We start from the raw sequence: 19967 nt of genomic DNA, 5'->3' as shown, positions 1-19967 counted from the left end.
CGCGATGAGCTCATGCACAGAATGCCAATAGTTCGGGAATTGCTTCTACTCGCGAAATTGTTTTTCATTCCTCGGCCGTTGTCCGAAATGTTCCACAGAACGTTAAACTATTTGTTTGAAATTAAATTTGCAGCGGTGACGAATGAATAATATGTAAAAATCACGCGTCACCGTTCAGATGAAATTTTAATCGGTCATCACCATTCTTCACCATTGTCTCCCAACGTTTTATCAGCTGGGGGATTTTTTTCCGCTGTGCTATCTTTCTTTCAGAGAAGATCTCGAGGTGAGGAACTTTCCGCGATCGTTTAATAAATGCGAGTAGGCCAAACGCTTCTGACAAGTGTTCGATCTTTGAAACGACGCACTAACTTTCCAAACATCTCGGCTAGGTTTATAGTTACAGCCGCCTATAAGAAGCACTCAAAACTAACCGGAACATCTAACATTATATCGCGGCAAGTTCGGAAATAAAGGAGGCCATTTTGGACCGCGAGGTGTTAACCCTTCCCGCTGAGATAGCAAAAGAATAAACGAGGAACGAGGTTTTTTAATAATAGCGAATCTGTTCGACCGACAAAACGGTGAGGTTCCGTGCTAACCGGTGTTCTACAGTCAGTTCGCGATAACTTGTACCAGCGTTTTGTTCGTCAAAGGAAAACATTAGAAAAGAAACCGAAGTGAAGGTAGTTGTAGTATATTTCACCAGCAACATGATAGCGTATCTCAATTTTTTGTATTTTTAATACTTTTCTAGAAACTTGTAGTCGATCACTACAACATACTACTAAACACAACACTACGAAATGTTAAATCTATTCCTTTTATTTCTGCCCTTGTATGACCCTCAAGACCATAGTATACTACATGGTTGAACTGAATGTCCGTTTTCATATGACGTAAACACGTAGCATTTCATTAAAAAACAAATGAAGGTCGCCTTCGTTTCTAGACAAATATTAAAAATACAAAAAATGAGATACGCTATCATGTTGCTAGTGAAATATACTACAACTACCTCCTCTTCGGTTTCTTTTCTTATGTTTACAAAAGCGCTGGTACAAGTTATCGCGGACGCACTGTATAAAACTGAGAGAATCGCGGTTTTATGCGTGGACATGATTGCCTGTAAACAGAAGGCGGCGCGGGGGTTTAATTCCGCGGTTCCTTTCAATCGTGGGAACGCGTTTAATTCGTTTGAGTGCGTGAACTCCGACTCGGAGATGCAATCCGCTAGAAGCCGGACCCTGAACGAGAGAGCTAATTCGACGAAACGATTTCAGATATCGACAAGTTAGGGTTTTTCGATGAGCTCGGCCAGGAGCTGATCTATACCGGTTGCGTGGGTCTGGTCGAGCGGGCATTCCGTTGCCTCGGGGACGATCTGACAGCCTTCCTGACCACGCTCGACGGTGTAAACGACGTTGTACAACACCAGTCCGGATCAGAGGCGGAGGCAGAGTTCGTATGCATCGCCACGCCGGAAGCGGTAGAACTGCATTTTACAACGCAACAACGGTCCCGCGCCTATTTGCTCGTTGGCAGCTTGAAGGGCATCGCCAGGAAGTTTTATAACGACAATGCGACCGTGGAGATCGTCAACTACGGCGACTTCAACAATACTTTTAGGTAAGACCGATCCACTTCCCACATTTTTTTTCCAGTCTCTCGAACTACGAGCATACTCTGAAACAACAATTGAAAGACAATTTAAAAATGTAGACTGTAGCGTGGGTACCGACGCGGCTGTATTTGATTATTGTCTGACCAGATTTTACAAAGCCTTGTGTAAACGAATGTCGCATTGCTCGATGAAAAATTATCAGTCTTTGCGATTTTTCTACCGCGCATGAGAATGTATATAAAGGAAGAACAAGTGTTTGGTCAACGTTGAGAATTGTTCATTTACGACTGCAATTTCTTTTGCAATTTTCTTTTACAATTGTTGCTCTGTTTAATAATGCTCATTAACCGTTTGACCGTAATGCCGGCTAAGCGGATCCGCGGGTAAGAAGAACAAAGAAATTCGATCGGCTTTAATGACACTTTGCGTTTCAAATAAATGCACCGCGAGCAAAAACAGTCCATTAGTTCATACGCGATTCGAACCGATTACGTGAAAACCTGTTTCACGGTGGAAAAAAAGAGAAGAAAGAACGAAAGAAAGAAAGAAGGAAAAAAGAACAATGTTTAGTATTTGCACGCAGGATCGATACGCGGCTGTCGACATTCTGTTGCAAGAGTGGAATTCAATTTACACGGAAAAAGTACCGAGGGCCACGGAGACTACGGCCCGAACAAATATTGATTGGCCATGTTCGCAGGCATTTGCATCGAACACGCTGCACGCTGATTCGCAGGCGCCCCATTACACATTACCGTCGTAAAGGAATCCCTCGATGACTCTCCTATTTGCGTCCGCGAACTTCCGTAATTGGATTATTTTCATGAGTTCGGATCAATTAAAAGTTTCCCGAAAAAACGACCAGCCCGCTAATGGCCCGTGCATAATCCGATATACTAAACAGCTTCGACTCCTGCCAAGGGAACATGCACACACCTAACTGAATTTCAACTTTAGCACACCGCACATAAAAGACCCGGTAAACTGGATAAATAATCAGTTTGTCTGGCAACCTCCTCTTTTGCTGTAGAGGCGCAAAAGAACTAATACATTCAGATGTTTACAATTTATATGTTACTGTTATTTCTTAACGGGGCCGGCATGGTTTGAAATCCATATACGTATGCAAGGGTCAAAATCTAGACAAACTGCCGCTTCAATATTGCAATGAGCAGTTTAGAAGTGGTCAATTGTGTTTCCTAAAAGTCCAATCTACGTCTGTATGGAGCCCAAATTGCGAATTTCTACCTGATCGTGGAGTAATTTGTAATATTCGGCAGAAAATTCGAATTCTGAAGCAAGTATGACGTCACAAGATGGCTGCCGCTAAAAAGATTCTATTAATTTCGAGAGATTTTCTTCTTACAACATAAAAATTTTCTTCTTCCTTCAATTAGTCTACTAAGCTCAAACCAACCTCCAATTTCCAACTTCCAACTTCCGGTCACGTGACACGTTTCACTCCGGTAGTGGCAGAGAGAGGGTAATTCTTTTCCCCTCGATTCGTGTTCCCTCCCCTCATCTGGCGACACTGTAAAGAAGTGAGAGGACGGGTCAAATGTGGCCCACGGGCCGCGGGTTGCACAGGCCTGGCCCAGGTGATCGGTAAACGAACGATAAATGGAAGAGGGGGACGATAAATAAATTATTCTCGATAAATAACGTTCTACGAATCGTTTCGCAGGTATCGTATCATTCCGGAGGGCTATAGCAAGAGCTCGACCGTCGATTCGGAGATCGACGACAATAACCTCGAGACAGGTGCGTCTACTTTCCGTCCACTCTCGACCACGGCCACGGACCTCCGTATGGGGGTCGCGAGTTTCTGCAAGGCGTTCCCATGGCACTTCGTCGTCGACCGACAATTGGAACTCGTACAGCTTGGGGTCGGGTTCATGAAGATTTTCGGACAGCACCTGAACCGATTGGGCCGAAATATATCGATATACTTCACGTTCACAAGGCCACGCGGCGTCACTCTGACCTTTCACGAGATACTGAAGCGTGCGAACACACCCTTTGTCCTGACCCTACAGAGACCGCAGGGTGTTGATAAGTATCCCGCCGAGGTACGTGAATAACCATATAGAATATAGATAAAGTAGTATCCCATCGATTCATGGTAGGCGAATCGATGTAAAGACAGCCATCGCGAACGGCGGATTTTATGGGGTTACAGTACTTCCTTACGGTTTATAGCGGCCTTTGGAAACCTTTAATATGATCTCTATCTCCCTTGGAACGTAATAATGATCTGTAGCAGCAGGAACAAATTTGTTCTTGTTTCGAAATCTTATAAATTATTTCGTAACAACCCTTGTTTGCGTAAGGATTTACAATCTAGTTAGAAGGGCGGGATTCGGTCATTCTGCATAATTTAACCCGAAACAAAGGAGTATTAAGGAGGCAAGGAAACACTTTCTCCTTTATTTGACAGATTATAAACGAAAAATCCGCTAATCGACAGTTATTGATAATGGTCAATGGAATATTGTCAGAATACCAAATTGAACAATATTAGAAAATTTCTTTGGTCTATTAGAAATTTGATCACATTCCAACAAAGACAAATCTATCGTTGAACTTTTTTGAAACACTTTTGTACGTCTACTTTCAAGAGAGCGGAATTGTTATAAAATTATGAAATCCGCAGTTTACATATTATTCAGAAACTCACGAGTGTTGATTAATAGACGTATAATTTTAATATTGTACAATATTTAATTATGTAAAATGAGATGGAAGCGGAGTAAAATTTGTAAAACAAGTAGAAAAGTGGGATTCGTTGGTCGATTCGAGATTTTAATTTTTTTCCTGTTCAAGATACACGGTCTGATACAATATAATTGTTATTGTTGGAAAGCGTTTCCTGAATTTTTCTAGTGATAGGATTTCGATCATTTCAGGGACTGGAAATGAAGGGTCAGATGGTCCATTGTCCCGAATCGGATTCCATCCTATTCGTGAGCTCGCCATTCTTGAACGGTCTGGAAGGGCTGACTGGTCGAGAACTTTTTATATCCGATATTCCATTATACGATGCTACGAGGGAGGTAATTTTGGTGGGGGAGCAAGCCAGAGCCCAGGTACAACTGCATTTGCATCTGATTATAATGTCGTTAAATTTGTATCCACAGAATTCATACGCTTCTGCATTCGATCGATAGCTGCGCGTTATAAATAGCAACGAAACGAATCAGATTTTAAATAACTGGTCTTGTTTCACCATCGAATATGTATTATCAATCATTTTCCGAACGTAACAAATTATTCAACGATATTTCGAGATTATACGGTGCATTTTTAAAGAGATTTCCTACATTACCGACCCACAGCCTCGACATAGGTGTCGCCAGCGTGCAGAGAGGACAATCTAGATGGCGTCAATGGTGGTCATTGGCGGTTCAATTTCAAACGCGCTTAACTCTTCGATGAATTTTCGAAATCTATTTAAAGATTTGCAGCATAAATTAAAAATAGAATTAAATTCATATACTTCATAAATGGAGTTCAATCATTTTCTGCTGAGCAACGGTTCAAAAAGAAATGATTGAACTATGTCAGACACAACTTGTTTACAAATAATAACACTATTGAATAATTGGTTAAGATCTGCAAAAGACTACCACACCAATGTCCATAAAAATCACATGAAATCGAAACAATCTTATTTAATAATACAAGAATAGAAAAGACAAAGTTTATTTTACTAAAGTTTCATTTACTTAACAAATTGTAGTAAAAATTGATTGTAAAGTTTGGTAAAAGTTCGCGTGAGACATATATGTCTCGTGTGGGAGGCAATAAGTTAAATGTAGTTGAATTGTTAAGTTTTCGAATCTTTGCTTGAACTGTGTGTAATAATGATCTATACTGTTACAGGACGGTCTGAGGAGGCGAATGGACAAATTGAAGAGCTTCATAGAAGAGGCAAGCCTCCTCGTTTCCGCCGAAAGGGAAAAGAACGTCAGCTTGCTCCATCTTATATTCCCCCCAGACATAGCGAAACGCTTATGGTTGGGTAAGTCGGAATAAACGATATATAAATCTGTGTTCTCTTCGTTCGAATATTTTCCGTAACGATAATCTGTTTCAGGCGAAACAATAGAGGCGAAAACATACCCGGACGTGACCATGCTCTTCAGTGACATCGTCGGCTTCACAGAGATTTGTTCGACTGCGACGCCGATGAACGTCATCAATATGCTTCAAAATCTTTACGAGCAGTTCGACTCGTTCTGCGGTCAGCTGGATGTGTATAAGGTGCGAGCTTTTTAAATGTAAATGCTTGCAAAGCAATACCCGTTGCAAATCGGAATTACAATGCACGGAAGATCGAACGGAAATCTATGTTAATCGACGTACCCGTTACTTGATGTTTTATGGAGAAGCTGGCGCAACGAAACAATTATTTAGCGCGTAAAATGTACAAAGAAATTTATGCCGCTTACGAATTTTACGTTCGACGTTTACCATAGGTGGAGACGATCGGAGATGCTTATTGTGTTGCTTGCGGTCTTCATCGCGATACCTCCATACACGCGCAGCAAATAGCTTGGATGGCCCTGAAAATGATACAAGCGTGTTCCCATCACATGACTCACGAGGGCAAACCAATAAGGGTACGAATCCGTACATTCTACTTTTACTTGCGGCTTAAATGTAATCATAATCGAAATAATCTGCAAACAAATGCTTCTACCACTTTACCAGTTGCTGGTGATATTTGCTGTGGCTGAACTTCCCTTTCTGGGACCAAAAATTGTTAACCTTTTTTTATATAATCCTGTAGGTCTCGACGAGGAAATGTAAAAAATCGAAGTTTTAACGCGAGGAATTCACTGGTTCGAAAGTTATGCGTGCTTATGGGCAGTTAAGGGCGCCGTCCGTAGAGCAGAGCCATACCAATAATGTATATTGGCTATTCGATTTCAGTAATTAAAATATAGAGAATCATATACGGGATCTCAAAGAGTAGGTATAGTCCAAGTTGGTTGGGATTAGGTTGGTGGGGGCGGGGAGCACGCTTGCAAATCTACGTTATCGACGTCACCGTGTGCTTGTGCTGCCATCCAGCTTAAAATCGCTGAACTTTAAACACGCGTAACTTCTGAACCAGTGAATTCCTCGAATTAAAACTTCGATTGTTGACATTTTATCGTCAAGACCTGCAGGATTATATAAAAAAAAGTTAAAAATTTTTGGTCCCAGAAGGTGAAGTTCAGCCTCAGCATTTGTACTAATTAAATACGTATTGTTCTATCAGATGCGCATTGGCATTCATACTGGAATGGTGTTAGCGGGGGTGGTGGGGAAAAAAATGCCCAGGTATTGTCTTTTCGGGCATAATGTTACCTTAGCGAATAAATTCGAATCCCTAAGCGAACCTCTTCGCATTCACGTTAGTCCAACGACTTACGAGTGAGTAATCGTTTTATCAAATTACTGTCGCTAGACTGCGAATCTTTATGCGGTCAGAACCCGGATGTAGCTCTTCAAAATTAACGAAATACACAGTTCGAAAATTCTCTCTTTTTGAAGTTCGGCTACGTATACGGGAAGTTGTATAAACATCCGCAGTCTATCACATTTATCGCAATTATGTACAGTCAGCCAAAAAAGTCTCGTTAAATAAAACGTTTGTCTATACATCAACTAGTAAACTAATCTTACTAACGGCCCAAAAAGACTCGAGTCCATTAAACTCATTTGAAAAAAGTCATTCCGTTACGAATGGTTTACAGAGGCTTTTTTGACTGATTGTGTACTGGAAGTACAAATTAATTCGTAACTTGCAGAATTATTCAATTTAAAATTTATTTTATTATATTGGAGATGTTATATTGGACATACGTTAATTGTATGTAAGATGGAGCAAATCTCGTTGTATGTCAGTCCCGCCGTTCTTTTAATGACACGAATACGAACTCGGAGGTTCTCTCGTCGCGTTTGAAATACACAGGGCACGCTGGAAACCAAGAAACCTATGACCACTAAGCGTTAGTGACAAGAAGACTGCGAAAATGTCGTAAATATCATCGGAATTATATTATATTTGGTTTCATTTTAATCAGAAAAATGCGACGAATATGGTAAAAGTTTCATAAAAAAAAATAACGAAAAATAAAGAAGTTCTGTAATTGGATTAGTAGTGGTCTTCTGGTCTCACACCGATATAGCCGACAATATTCTAGCCGCGATGGCTCTCGAGTTTAGGCCACTCACCGCGGTGGCATGAGTTTTTCCACTGACTTGGAAACGCGAGGTTGGCACTGTCATACAACGAGAATTCACTGTAATCAACAAATTCACAAAGAAAAAGGCGACGAATTAGCGTGTACACGTAACAATTTGCGATCGAATTTTCCGGTATTTATGGTAACGTTTGTTTCCGTCAGGTCGTTGAAGTACCCGTTGTCGGGGTTCAAGCTGGAATCACGGAGCAAAGAGTTCTTGCCGAAGGAGTTTCCGGCGAACATTGATGGGCCCTCTTACTTCCTGAACGATTACAAGCACAGGGACGTCGATGTAAATCTTCCGCTGGACGTTCACATTCAGAGCGCGATCCGAGAACACGGTCTTCACACCAGCACGTAGACACTCGACTAAACTATCTCGACGGCAACCGTGCGTCGCCCGTGTGAATGTCGCTGTACCAATCGCTACTGTCCGTAAAACCACAATAAATCCGGTTACAATCTGACTTCTATGAATTTACAAACTGGCACCGAGTAACGAAGCTAATTCTACCAGCCTAATGGTCACTCGACGGCCGATAATATTTATACGCAGTTTTAGATTAAAATTATTATATACCTACGAACATATGAGTAAATAAATCTGCATGATAAAGTACAACACCCGTCCGTTCATTTCTCCGCGAGCCTCGCGACCAATGACTTCTCAAATTTCGCGAAAATTAACATTTATTTTCAACAAAAATATACAACGGATTCCGTTTAATTGGGACCCGAGAATTTATTCCAACAAAGCGACCTACTGTCCCAATAGTATTGTATTCAAGTTGTTCTTTCTGTTCTTCAGTATTTGATCTGAATAAGTTATAAATTTCATCTACCAATTTTTGTCGTAAACGCAAAAAATCCCCAGATTAGCTACAAAGCTACAAAGTTAATTTCTTTGAAAATGTTTATAAACCGGAAATGCACAAAAGTACAGCCTTTAAAATGGATTTCTATTTTATTCTTTTTCGGAGGCGTTTGCGAATCGTAAATGCACAAGGACGCAAACTTCAAAATGGGTTTCAACGCCATTCTGTCCCGGAAACGTTAGATATGTGCGAGGATGCAGTCGAAAAGATTGTTTTTCAAATCTATGCTTTTCTGGAAAGACTTTTGGAATTCTTTAAAATAAAGTTTCACGTCTGTTCCGTTCCGGGGACGTTTTGAAACTGCAAGGAAGCGACCTACATAATTTCAGTCGTCGGCTGTGCCGAATCTGTTCCTGTTAATCTGTATTTCGAGAGCAAGAATGGTTCTTTGATACGGAGAAAGGGCCAATATCTTAAAGTGAATAAAGCACGTCCACACAGCACGGTTCATTCTTCGGGTTGTTAGTTGCCCACGTTCTATCGGGGCTGGGCGGCGGCATTCGTTTTTGATAAGGCTCGTTCCAGATTCGAACCTCATACCGAGGCGGTCTTTGTTCACGAAATAATAGAACCGTTTGTATTCTTTACCGCGCCGCGATCCGGCGATCGTCGCAACAGCTTCTGCGATCGTTGTCCGGCTCGGTTTTTCTCCGCTGAAACGAAACTCCATCGGTGTGGGCAACTTTCTTCGCGACATCTCTTATTTACCGGCCGGCCCGTTACGTTCCCGTGAACATGTCCGTTCCGCTTTCCTCACGCTCCCGCAATTTTCCTTCGTTCCTGCCATTTAACCGTGACATTAAGAGGACCACTCCGTTTGCGTAACGTCTAAAGAAGCGAAAGAGAACGACGAGGAAACAACCCCAGAAAGCAGAGCGACTGCACTCGGAAGTTTTCACTTGAATTAGCTGCGAACGTCTGTTCTGCAAGTTTGTGCTCAGATGCTGATACACTTTCGCGAATAAAACACTCTCTAGATGCCGCCGTAAAAATTTCGAGCTGGCTATACCCTCAACGTACAACTATGCTTCACTCTCTACGCAAATTCCGGAGGCGTAAATTCATTTTTCCACCTGTTTACAGATAATAATCTGATTCTGAGAAAGCTCATGACTGCGGATTTTACGCGTTTGTGACAAAATTCGGTAAGTGAAGTACAAAAGATGCTTCAGAGGAATCGCAAAATGTCTGTCCAATTTACTAAAGCTATTAAACAGGACGATCAAGCTTCAGTTAATTCCTGTCTCCTAGTCTCAATTCCTGCCAATTATCAATGCAAAGGGGTAAGTTGTCTAATTGATGTATTTTGGGTCTTAATGTTCCCAATTAGTCACGTCTTCAAATTACATATCTAAAGATACGGGTACAGGAGGTACGCCCGACTCGCCTACTGATTTGCGAAAGAAATGTATTATTAATTAACGGACTAATGCACGAGATGAGTATTTCTGAATCCCATCAGTATATTTTCGACAGAGCTCCGTCCCGCGGATAATATTAGCGCGACGAACTCCTTGAATTCTCCTTCCACCCGCGCTCTCTAGATGTCGTTACAGCCACTCGGGAATGTTAATTAAACAAATCCGCAGCTTCCATCAGTTTTGCCAATCGGACGTCTCCATTATCAAGCTAGAAAAACGAATGAAACGAAATATTATTTCTCTTTTCGTGTAATCGTGATTTTCCGAGTGGCGACATAGTCTGTTACGGAAACTATCGGCATTTTGTTTCTCCGATCAATAATTTTCAGAATTGCGGCATACTTCCCTGCCGTGTAATATTGTTAACGAAGTTGTACCCATTAAATGAAAATGAATTTCCACTTTTCCGGTACCGATGTTTCGTCCATGAGAGAAAATGTAGATATGCAATATTGAATATTGTAAGAAATGAAAAACTTGTCTACGAAAGACACAGAACATTTATTACAGTAATTTCTTTCGAGACCTTTTCATATCGTGCAGATCCCTACAAAGTATCGCGTAATTAATATATTGTAATGAAAATCGACTTTCCGAGTGGCGACATAGTCTGTTACGAAAACTATCGGCATTTTCTTTCTCCGATCAATAATTTTCAGAATTGCGGCATACTTCCCTGCTGTGTAATATTGTTAACGAAATTGTACCCATTAAATGAAAATAAATTTCCACTCTTACGGTATAGATGTTTCATCCATGAGAGAAAATGTAGATATGCAATATTGAATATCTTCTCTTGTAAGAAATGAAAAGCTTGAGAGAAAATGTAGATATGCAATATTGAATATCTTCCTCTTGTAAGAAATGAAAAACTTGCCTACGAAAGGCACAGAAAATGCGATTTATCATAGTAATTTCTTTCGAGACCTTATCATGTGTAGATCCCTACAAAGTTCGGCTTACTCGATACATCGTAACGAAAATCGATTTTCCGGCTGGTGACACAGTTTGGAACAGGAATGCGAATGTGGATCGATCAGACATTGTGGGTCGGAACAATAATTCTCTGTATCAAGGGGGGGGGGGGGGGGGATTGGTCGATCTTTCTAACGCGTTTTGGTCGATTTTGGACGATTTTCGGGTTTTACGCGAGGATGCGAGGATTATTTCGATCGCGCGCCGCCGGAGTCACGAAAAAAGAAAAAGAAAGAGCGAGAGAGAGGGAGAAATAAAGAGGAGGCAGCAGCCATGCTCTAAAACTAAAAAGCTAGCGCAAGAAATTACAAAAGACCAACACTGAGCTCCGGCGGGGGGTGGGGGGCGGGAACGTGCACGTGTACGAGGAATATTTGTGTCAGAGTCCATGCTTTCCCGTGTGTGTTGCCTGTGCAAGCGTACCTTTACTATTTCTTATGCTGCCATTCATCGCGACGAGACCCGGCGGCCGTGCAAAGAGAAAGAAAGAAATTAAACATTTGGCCTTCCGGCTACGGCCGCGTAATCAAACGCCGGTGGAACTAACGAAGCAACCGCGGAAAAGAGACGCACGCCGTTGATATCAAAATACAAGGAGCGTGCCGGAAAAAAGAAAGAAAGAGAACCAAAGGTAGAGAAAGAGAGAGAGAAAGTACCGGGAGTAGGCACAGCGGAATAATAACTTAGAGGTGACGTGCAACGAAAACTGCAACGGCACCGTGGTAGGAAGTAAGAGAGAATGTTTTCTTTGATGCTCGCACGACGCTTTTCCGCGTTTCATGATTCGCTTTTCCGCGTTCCAATTAATTTGATACAGAAGTGAGATTTCTCGTCGACCGATCGGAACCGTCAACGGATTTCGGACACGATCGAATACTCGATCATGCAGCGGTAACCCTGTCGCGTTCCCATTTGACGCATAAGTACGAAACGAATGCAATGCGGGATTCCTGTGATGCTGATAGCGGGCTCGCGTTAATTGTAATCGCAGAAATGAATATCACGCATTGGACCTCGGATATGTGTACTCCAGAAATGGCTGGAGTTGGCCAGAATTGCGGCTAATGGTACGAAGTGGACGGAAGGAAACGGGGGGGTTGGACAGGAAGGCGGCCATATTGGCGAACGTTTATAGAGAGGGAGAGAGAGAGAGAGGAGCTAAAGTCGGAGATAAAGAACTGAACTTGCCGTGGCCACTGAAAGGAAAATTACTTGGATTACGCTGATCGAGGCGGCAATTTGGGTAATCTCTCTTGCGGGTCTTTGTGCGATGACACCCATTTAGAGCATCGACCAGAAACTGTTCGAGACGGGGCTTCTTGCTAGTCAAAACTGCGAATCGGTAGATTCAGACAAATCGCAGGCTAAAAGCTTCTCCTCGAATCGAAATGATCATCGTTCGATCAAAAAGAAACTCTAAGCAACATTTTACGAGCGCAATTTCAAGAGAATCGTTAACATACGGATGAACGGTTGTTTGAAGAAGCTCGAGGTTCGCGACAATGGCGCAAAACGTTGTCTCGTTGGAGGATTTAATGCCGCGATATCGTGCGCGTATGCGTCCATACATAATGGTCACGGATGAATGGTGGTGCGACTGCAGCGAACCGGGAATAATATAATCGTAATCATAATCAAGCGATAATTTCTTTGTATCGTGGGTATGATCCGGAACAACGGTGAGCCCGGTAAATATATTCCGCATTGAAGTTTACAGTATCTCTGCTTTACACTCGAAATGTACATTATTCCGTTTCAATGAGCGCATTGTTCGTGGGCCAGCAGCAGCTCCTTGCGATAGATTACCGGTTTCGCGCGAACGCATTGAAGTAGCCGATTCAAAAGCGCTCCGCCATCTATACTCGTTATTATAATATGTTGGCTCGACGAGAGTCACCGGCCCGCGCGGCCCCGTTATGAAACAATTAATTGCACGGTGATTCTGTTTCAATTTCCACAAGTCAATTTTCAAAACGTCCACTTCGACTCTGGAAGTCGCTCGGCGAACGAACAATTAAACACCGGATACCGAATTGTCGCTATACTGAATTAAATAGGTCGTGTCGTTACGGTTAATTCAACTAGACGCATATTTTCCGGCATATTCCGCAGGCGCGTGCGCGCACGTGCGTGCCGAAGTTTCGCGCAGAAAATAAAAATTGAAGCGCTCGGTCACCTTGGTTTCTTCGTCCCGCGAGTATTCGTACACGTTTTTACGTTTCCCTGCGCCTCGGCAAGACACGGCGGATCGTTAAAATAATGGCGGCGGATATTTCAAGTACCCCCACCGGCGCTGAATGTGCACGGCGTTGTCCACATTCTCCGCTTAATTACATTCTCTTAATAGTTTGTAACAGTTCCAAGTAAACTGGCACTCGGGCTCCGCTGAATTTAAGAGAAGTCGCACGTAATCAAGAGCGGAACGTATGGAGTTCGAACCTGGATAATGAAAAGGACACCGATACGATCCATGCCCGGCGAGGATGCAAATTGTTCGCGCAAAAATCCCGGCCGCCGCCGCGCCGGTCGAACTGCCGACAAAGCAACGGAAAGTTGTCCGCCGGGGAGTTTTATACTCTGGCGAGTGCGTTAACGAGAGGGTAACTTGGCCCTGAAATTAATCGAAGTAATGAAAGTTCAGCAACTGCGCGAGAAAAACGACCGTCAGATACTTTGTACGTGTTTCATACTTCAAACGCGAACTAATCCCGTCGCGTGATAACAGACACGGAATTAACAGTCACGCGAGATGACACGATTACGTAGCTGCGAATGTCTCCGAGCAAATTGCACGGCGAAAGAGATGATACTGCGCGCTATAAAATAACCGTCGGCTCCACAAAGAAGGACTTCGTAGCCCGGAGATGATGCGTGTGAGTGCTTAAAGGTTGGCATCCATTAGTAAAGATCGAGGGAACGAATCATCTTTCAGATTGAATTCCGAGGATTCTAGACTTTCGTGAGAAACCAGGACTCGAGGATCAAGAATTCAGTTCGCGAAGGTCTTGAAAAAGATCGAAAGTTTTTACGTGGTAGAAACACTAAAGATTTCAGGCTCCCGCTCGAAACTGCAACCCCGAAGACCAAAAATTCGGTATCTCTGTGAGATACTGCGAGGACAAGAGAATCGAAAACTTTTACGAGGTCCAAATCTGAGAATTAGCTTACGCACGAAATTAAACCTCTAGAGACCATGGACTCGTCATAGTGCTCAAAGGACCGTAATCGCAAAATAAAAGGGTCGAAGGTAGAGTTCTAAATGTCAAGAACTCGTAAGAGTTTCTCAAAGATCAGTTATCACCGAGGTCTTGCGAAAGGGATCAAGAGATTTTCACGAGATCCAAATCTGACTCCAAAGACGAAGAACTCGCGGGAGTTCTCAAAGGTTCGTAATCGGAAAAGTCCTGCGAAAGGATCGGGGAGATCAAAGGTTTTGTACGAGATTATTATAAGTTCGTTGAGATGCGAGACCTCAAGATCTTCTACGCGCAGCTAGAGCTCCAAGAGCCAAGAATTCGGGAGAATTTCCCAGAGATCCATGATCAGCAAGGTTCGAGTGGATGAAACGAGCGCTCTAGAGAATCGCGAGCGAACAAGTAAAAGTCCCGGAGAGATTTGTTAGTTTTATTTTGAATAATGTTAGTTTTACATATTGGATACATATAAAGAAAAATAAATACGCGCGCGTCGTACAAGAGACAAACGAAAAAGACACACACTCTCTGAATACAGCGGTCAAAAACAAAAGAAACTAGAACGAAAGAAGGTCCACGAATTTTCTGGAATGGCGCATAATTTGAACATTCCAACACTCCCCCTAATTCGTGGGCCGACGCAGAATAATTCTATTCGCAAGGTACATGTCTTACAAATAAGCTTTAAGCTCTCAATTACATAGTTTCAACAATTCAACGCATTTTACATGTTTCAGTTTTGGCAGTGATTTCGTCAGTATATCAGCTGCCATGTCATTCGTAGGTTTATATTCAACCTTAATATGCCCTTGTTCCTGGGCCTCTCTAGAAAAATGAAATCGTATGTCGATGTGTTTACTTCTAGCATGATATATATTATTCGTACACAACGCGATTGCACTTTGATTGTCGCAATATACTTGTGTCTCTTTGGAAACAAATTTGGACTGCTTCATATGCTTCAATAACTCTCGCAAGTATACAATCTCTTTCGTTACTTCCGAGAGGGCTATGTATTCCGATTCCATGGTGGAAAGCGCGACACATTTTTGCTTTTTCGTCGCCCAGCTTATCGGTGCTCCACCCAAAAACGTCACAAATCCGGAACTCGAATGTCTATCCTCAAGATTTCCACCCCAATCAGAATCTACATACGCTTGTAATAACTTATTTGTCTTTTCGTACTTAATACTATAATCACATGTCCCTCGCAGATATCTTAATACGTGCTTTGCCATTTTCCAGTGTATAATTCTTGAGTTTTCGCAAAAACGACATAGAAAATTTACCGCAAACATTATATCTGGTCTAGTTGTATTGGCTAAATACAATAAGCTTCCCACTAATTGCCGATATGGTTTTTCTTTCATTTCGTCGATTTCCGAATCTGTTGGTGGTTTCAAATCTTTTACCTGTTGGTTCACATTAGCTTCTAGAGGTGTATTCGCAGTTTTACAATTTTTCATATTAAATCGCTCAAGTAAATCTTCTATATACAAACTTTGATTTAACTTTATCTTACCCTTTTGACCTTGTCTTTCAACGCGAATGCCTAAGATATTTGATACTGGCCCTAAATCATTCATGGCGAATTGCTTCTTTAGTAAGTCTTTTACAACTTTTAACTTCTTAAAATCAGCAGAGGCTATTAGCAAGTCGTCTACGTAGATTATTATTATAACATCACTTCCATTTGAGTTATCAACGTATACACACGGATTTATTTCGGACTTAATAAAGTTAATACTTATCATATACTTATTTAATTTACTATACCATTCGCGACCTGCCTGTTTTAATCCATACAATGATTTCTGTAACTTACATACTTTATCTTCTTGTCCTTTCCTTACAAATAATATTGGCTGTTCCATGTATATCTCATCGGACAACTCAGCCTGCGTATAGGCCGAAACGACATCCATATGATGGACAAACATTTCATTTTCAACACTTATAGCCAAAAGTGCTCTCAACATCTCAAATCTTGCTACAGGCGCAAACGTCTCGTCATAATCCTGTCCTGGTATTTGTTGGTCTCCGCGTGCAACTAACCTGGCTTTAAATTTTTGAATACTTCCATCCTGGTTTCGCTTTATCCTGTAAACCCATTTATTCTTTATAACCTTTTTATTCGACGGTCTACTTACCAAACTCCAGGTATTGTTGCCCTTTAGAGTGTTGAACTCAGACTCCATAGCTTCTAGTCAGAATGATTTTTCTGACGAGCGCATCGCCTCCTCAACCGTTTTCGGTACTTTGCATTCGTGACATTTTGCAACATTAGCGCTATGATACAATTTTCGCGGTCTACCACGCCGTCCGGTTCTTTCCAATTTCGGTCGTCCGCAACCTCTGTTTCGTGGGGTAGGTTCCAACATTTGGTTAATTTCCTGTTCTTCTCTTGCTGTTTCTTCCTCTTCTTCTTGAGAATCTTCAGGATCATCTTTATAGTAGTCTTCATTTATCATTTCATGCTGCTCTTCTTCCTTGTCCAGGTCCTCATACATGGGCTCTTTCGAATTCTCAATCATATCGTAGGTCAAATGTTCCAGTTCAGATTCTGGTTGCTTCTCCTTTTCGAAGTTCGTTGATTCTGGAATTTCTTCTATGAAACGTACATCTCTTCGTTTCACTACTTGGTTTGTTCCCTTTTTCCATAATCTATAAGCTTTTGCTTCCTGAGAATATCCGACTAAAATGTATTCTTCTCCTCTTGCTGCGAACTTGTTTCCTCTGTTATTTTTATTGAGTGCAATAGTTCGGCTTCCGAATGTTCTAAAATATCCTACGTATGGCTTCCTTTTGGTCCATGTTTCAATAGGAGTTGCATCGTTTAACGCCTTGGTTGGGCATCTATTCCTAATGTATGCGGCTGCGCACACCGCCTCAGCCCACAACTCGTATGGTAAATTAGATTGCAACAACATACAACGCGCCATTTCTACTAGCGTCTGATTTGCGCGCTCAGCCACGCCGTTTTGTTGCGGTGTGTATTCCACACTCAACTCTCTTTGAATACCTTCTTGTTTTAAAAACTCATTGAAATTGCGAGATAGGTATTCTTTGGCATTGTCACTTCGAATCTTCTTTATTTGACGCCCTGTCTGCTTTTCAACGCGAGCTTTATACTCTTTAAATGCTTCGAAGATGTCAGACTTTTTCTTCAAAATTGCTACCTCAATGTATCTACTTTTGTCGTCAATAAAGGTTGCAAAGTATTTCGCTCCCCCTAGCGAACAGGTTTTAAATGGCCCACAAATATCGGTATGTATTAAATCTAAGACGTCGTTTTCTCTTCTTGTTGATTGCCTGAAAGGTTGCTGATGAATTTTTGCCTTCATGCATACTTCACATACTGGGTTTTCATTTTTCAAACACAATTCGTCTCTCAGTCCATCTACAATTTCTTTCTTTTTAAGTTTTCTTAAATCCTCGAAATTCAAGTGGCCCATTCTTTGATGCCATTTCATTAGATTCTTATTGCACTGTTGAGAGATCATAGCCGATTGCACTTGCTGTTCTTTTATCACATACAAGCCATCTTCCATCGTTGCTTTCATTACTGTTGATCCATCTTTGCGTCTCACGAGTGCATGATTTTCATAAAACACCACAGAATATCCATTGCTTGTAATACTCGACACAGATAATAAGTTGCTTTTAAATTCTGGAACATACATTGCTTGCTGTAATTTGATACTTTTTGTTTCTTTGGGAGTTTTTATATTTATGTTTATTTCTCCCTGTCCCTGCGAATTAATGCTATCTTCTGCTGCTGTATAAATTCTCGTTTTCTCATTGTTGTCCAGATTGTGGAACTTCTTTTCATCGTAGCACATATGTGTACTTGCTCCGCTATCCAAGCACCAAACTCCTGCTCTTCGTGTGGTAGTGCTGAAAGCAGTGGCTGTAAATGCATCCTGTGTCATTCTCTTATTTCCTAATTTTGCTTTTGATCTGCAATTTCTAGCAATGTGTCCTACTTTACCACATGTAAAACACTTAACTTCAAACTTCTTTCCTTGTTCATTGTGTGTAGTGCTTTTGTGCGTACCTTTCTTATATGAATTACCTCTACTCGACAGTAGTGCTTCTTCTGCGCCTCCTTCGTGTTCCCTTGTATTCTCAGCTCGTCTTGACTCCTCTTCGAGTATCTTGTTTCTTAATTCTTCTAAGGGTGGCATTTGCTCTCTTGATTCAATTGCTATACACAAAGTTTCATATTCATGAGGTAATGAATTCAACAACCAAATAGATAATAGATTTTCTGGCAATTTTAGCTCACATTCCTCTAGTTGTTCCGCTATGTTCATAAATTCATTTATGAACTGTGTCATGCTTTGATTTGAAGCTTTCTTTAGACGGTACAACTGCTTAAACAAAACGCATTGCCTCATTGGGCTTTTAGATTCATATTTTTCTTTCAATACTTGCCATGCATCTGCAGAGGTTTCTGCCCTTTTGACATAGTTGTATTGGTCAGGTTGTACGCTGAGGATAATCGAATCCAGAGCTTTCTCATCGTTTATAGTCCATGCCTGGTAGTTCTCTGCAGGTTTTGTAACGCTTCCATCTACGTACCCCCATAATCCATTGTAGCGAAGTATGCTCTTCATTTGGATTTTCCATGTATCGTAATTTGCAGAATTTAATTTCTGAACTTGGTCTACCTTAGCAATATTCATTTTCGATTCTTTTTGTCGAACACGTGGCACGTAGGATAACCTTACTTTTTTTTTTTTTTTCGGTCACTATTCGCACATTTAATTACTCATATGTACTACCTGACTTTGAGTCTTCAGGGTCTCCTGGGCCCATAACCTGTTAGTTTTATTTTGAATAATGTTAGTTTTACATATTGGATACATATAAAGAAAAATAAATACGCGCGCGTCGTACAAGAGACAAACGAAAAAGACACACACTCTCTGAATACAGCGGTCAAAAACAAAAGAAACTAGAACGAAAGAAGGTCCACGAATTTTCTGGAATGGCGCATAATTTGAACATTCCAACAAGATTAGAGCGGTCCGGGAAAAGAGGCGAGAAAAGCGGAACGCGAATTTTCCCAAGCTGATGCTCTCTGCCGTGCAGTATTTTAAGTATCGCTTAATAAAAACCGGTTACCTCGTTTCGATCATAATAAATTTCCAGAGCCCGCTTCAATCTCGTTTGCGCTGTACGTTTCCGTTTCCGGTTACGCTGTTCCCCGAAAGGGCGGGACAAGTATGAGACAGGCTTGAAAAATTGCCCGGGCACTCTGTCTGCCCGCGCAGTTTCATTAAGAAGCGGTTCGTAATTTATTTTCACACCCACCTATCGCGTTTTCTCCCGCCTTGAACGCCGGCGATCTGAAAAATCAAACGACGCGGTTCCGCGAAACCGGTGGTCTCGGATTCGTCTCGAAGAGTACGGTAATGCCTCGAACAATGAACTGAAAAAAATGCGTTCAATCATTTCCCCGCGAGAACTTTGCCAACATACTTGAGACATTTTTCTGATTGAAACGAGACCAAACGCGACGAGGAGCATTTTCCTGTTCCGTTGACGACATGGCAGGACCTCGATTATCCGAACGATAATATCTAGTGTTCATGATTTCTCAACATTTCTCATTTCTCGAGAAATGAGAAATAAGA

At 41.7% G+C, this 19967-nt stretch overlaps 1 protein-coding gene and 1 long non-coding RNA gene across 2 annotated transcripts in view; one reads left to right on the top strand and one right to left on the bottom strand.

Annotated features, from left to right (window-relative positions):
* Window positions 1-8465, top strand: part of Gycalpha99b (guanylate cyclase 1 soluble subunit alpha 2) — an 82365-nt gene extending 73900 nt beyond the window's left edge. Inside the window, exons 4-11 of the mRNA XM_076790907.1 lie at window positions 1284-1629; window positions 3309-3693; window positions 4531-4710; window positions 5507-5645; window positions 5721-5887; window positions 6103-6246; window positions 6891-7045; window positions 8023-8465. Coding sequence (XP_076647022.1) covers window positions 1284-1629; window positions 3309-3693; window positions 4531-4710; window positions 5507-5645; window positions 5721-5887; window positions 6103-6246; window positions 6891-7045; window positions 8023-8221 — 1715 coding nt within the window. The 3' untranslated portion in view covers window positions 8222-8465. The remainder of the gene's footprint in view (window positions 1-1283; window positions 1630-3308; window positions 3694-4530; window positions 4711-5506; window positions 5646-5720; window positions 5888-6102; window positions 6247-6890; window positions 7046-8022) is intronic.
* Window positions 8466-15475: 7010 nt separating this feature from the next.
* LOC143355408 (uncharacterized) lies at window positions 15476-17104 on the bottom strand. The gene is made up of 2 exons (XR_013082500.1): window positions 16476-17104; window positions 15476-16380 (listed from the first exon to the last, which is right to left on the bottom strand). It is a non-coding gene; the product is annotated as an uncharacterized LOC143355408 (long non-coding RNA).
* Between the last annotated feature and the right edge of the window lie 2863 nt (window positions 17105-19967).

Source organism: Halictus rubicundus, chromosome 7 (genome assembly GCF_050948215.1).
Source record: "Halictus rubicundus isolate RS-2024b chromosome 7, iyHalRubi1_principal, whole genome shotgun sequence".
NCBI classification, from domain to species: domain Eukaryota; kingdom Metazoa; phylum Arthropoda; class Insecta; order Hymenoptera; family Halictidae; genus Halictus; species Halictus rubicundus.
This window is presented reverse-complemented; position numbering and strand designations above follow the sequence as displayed.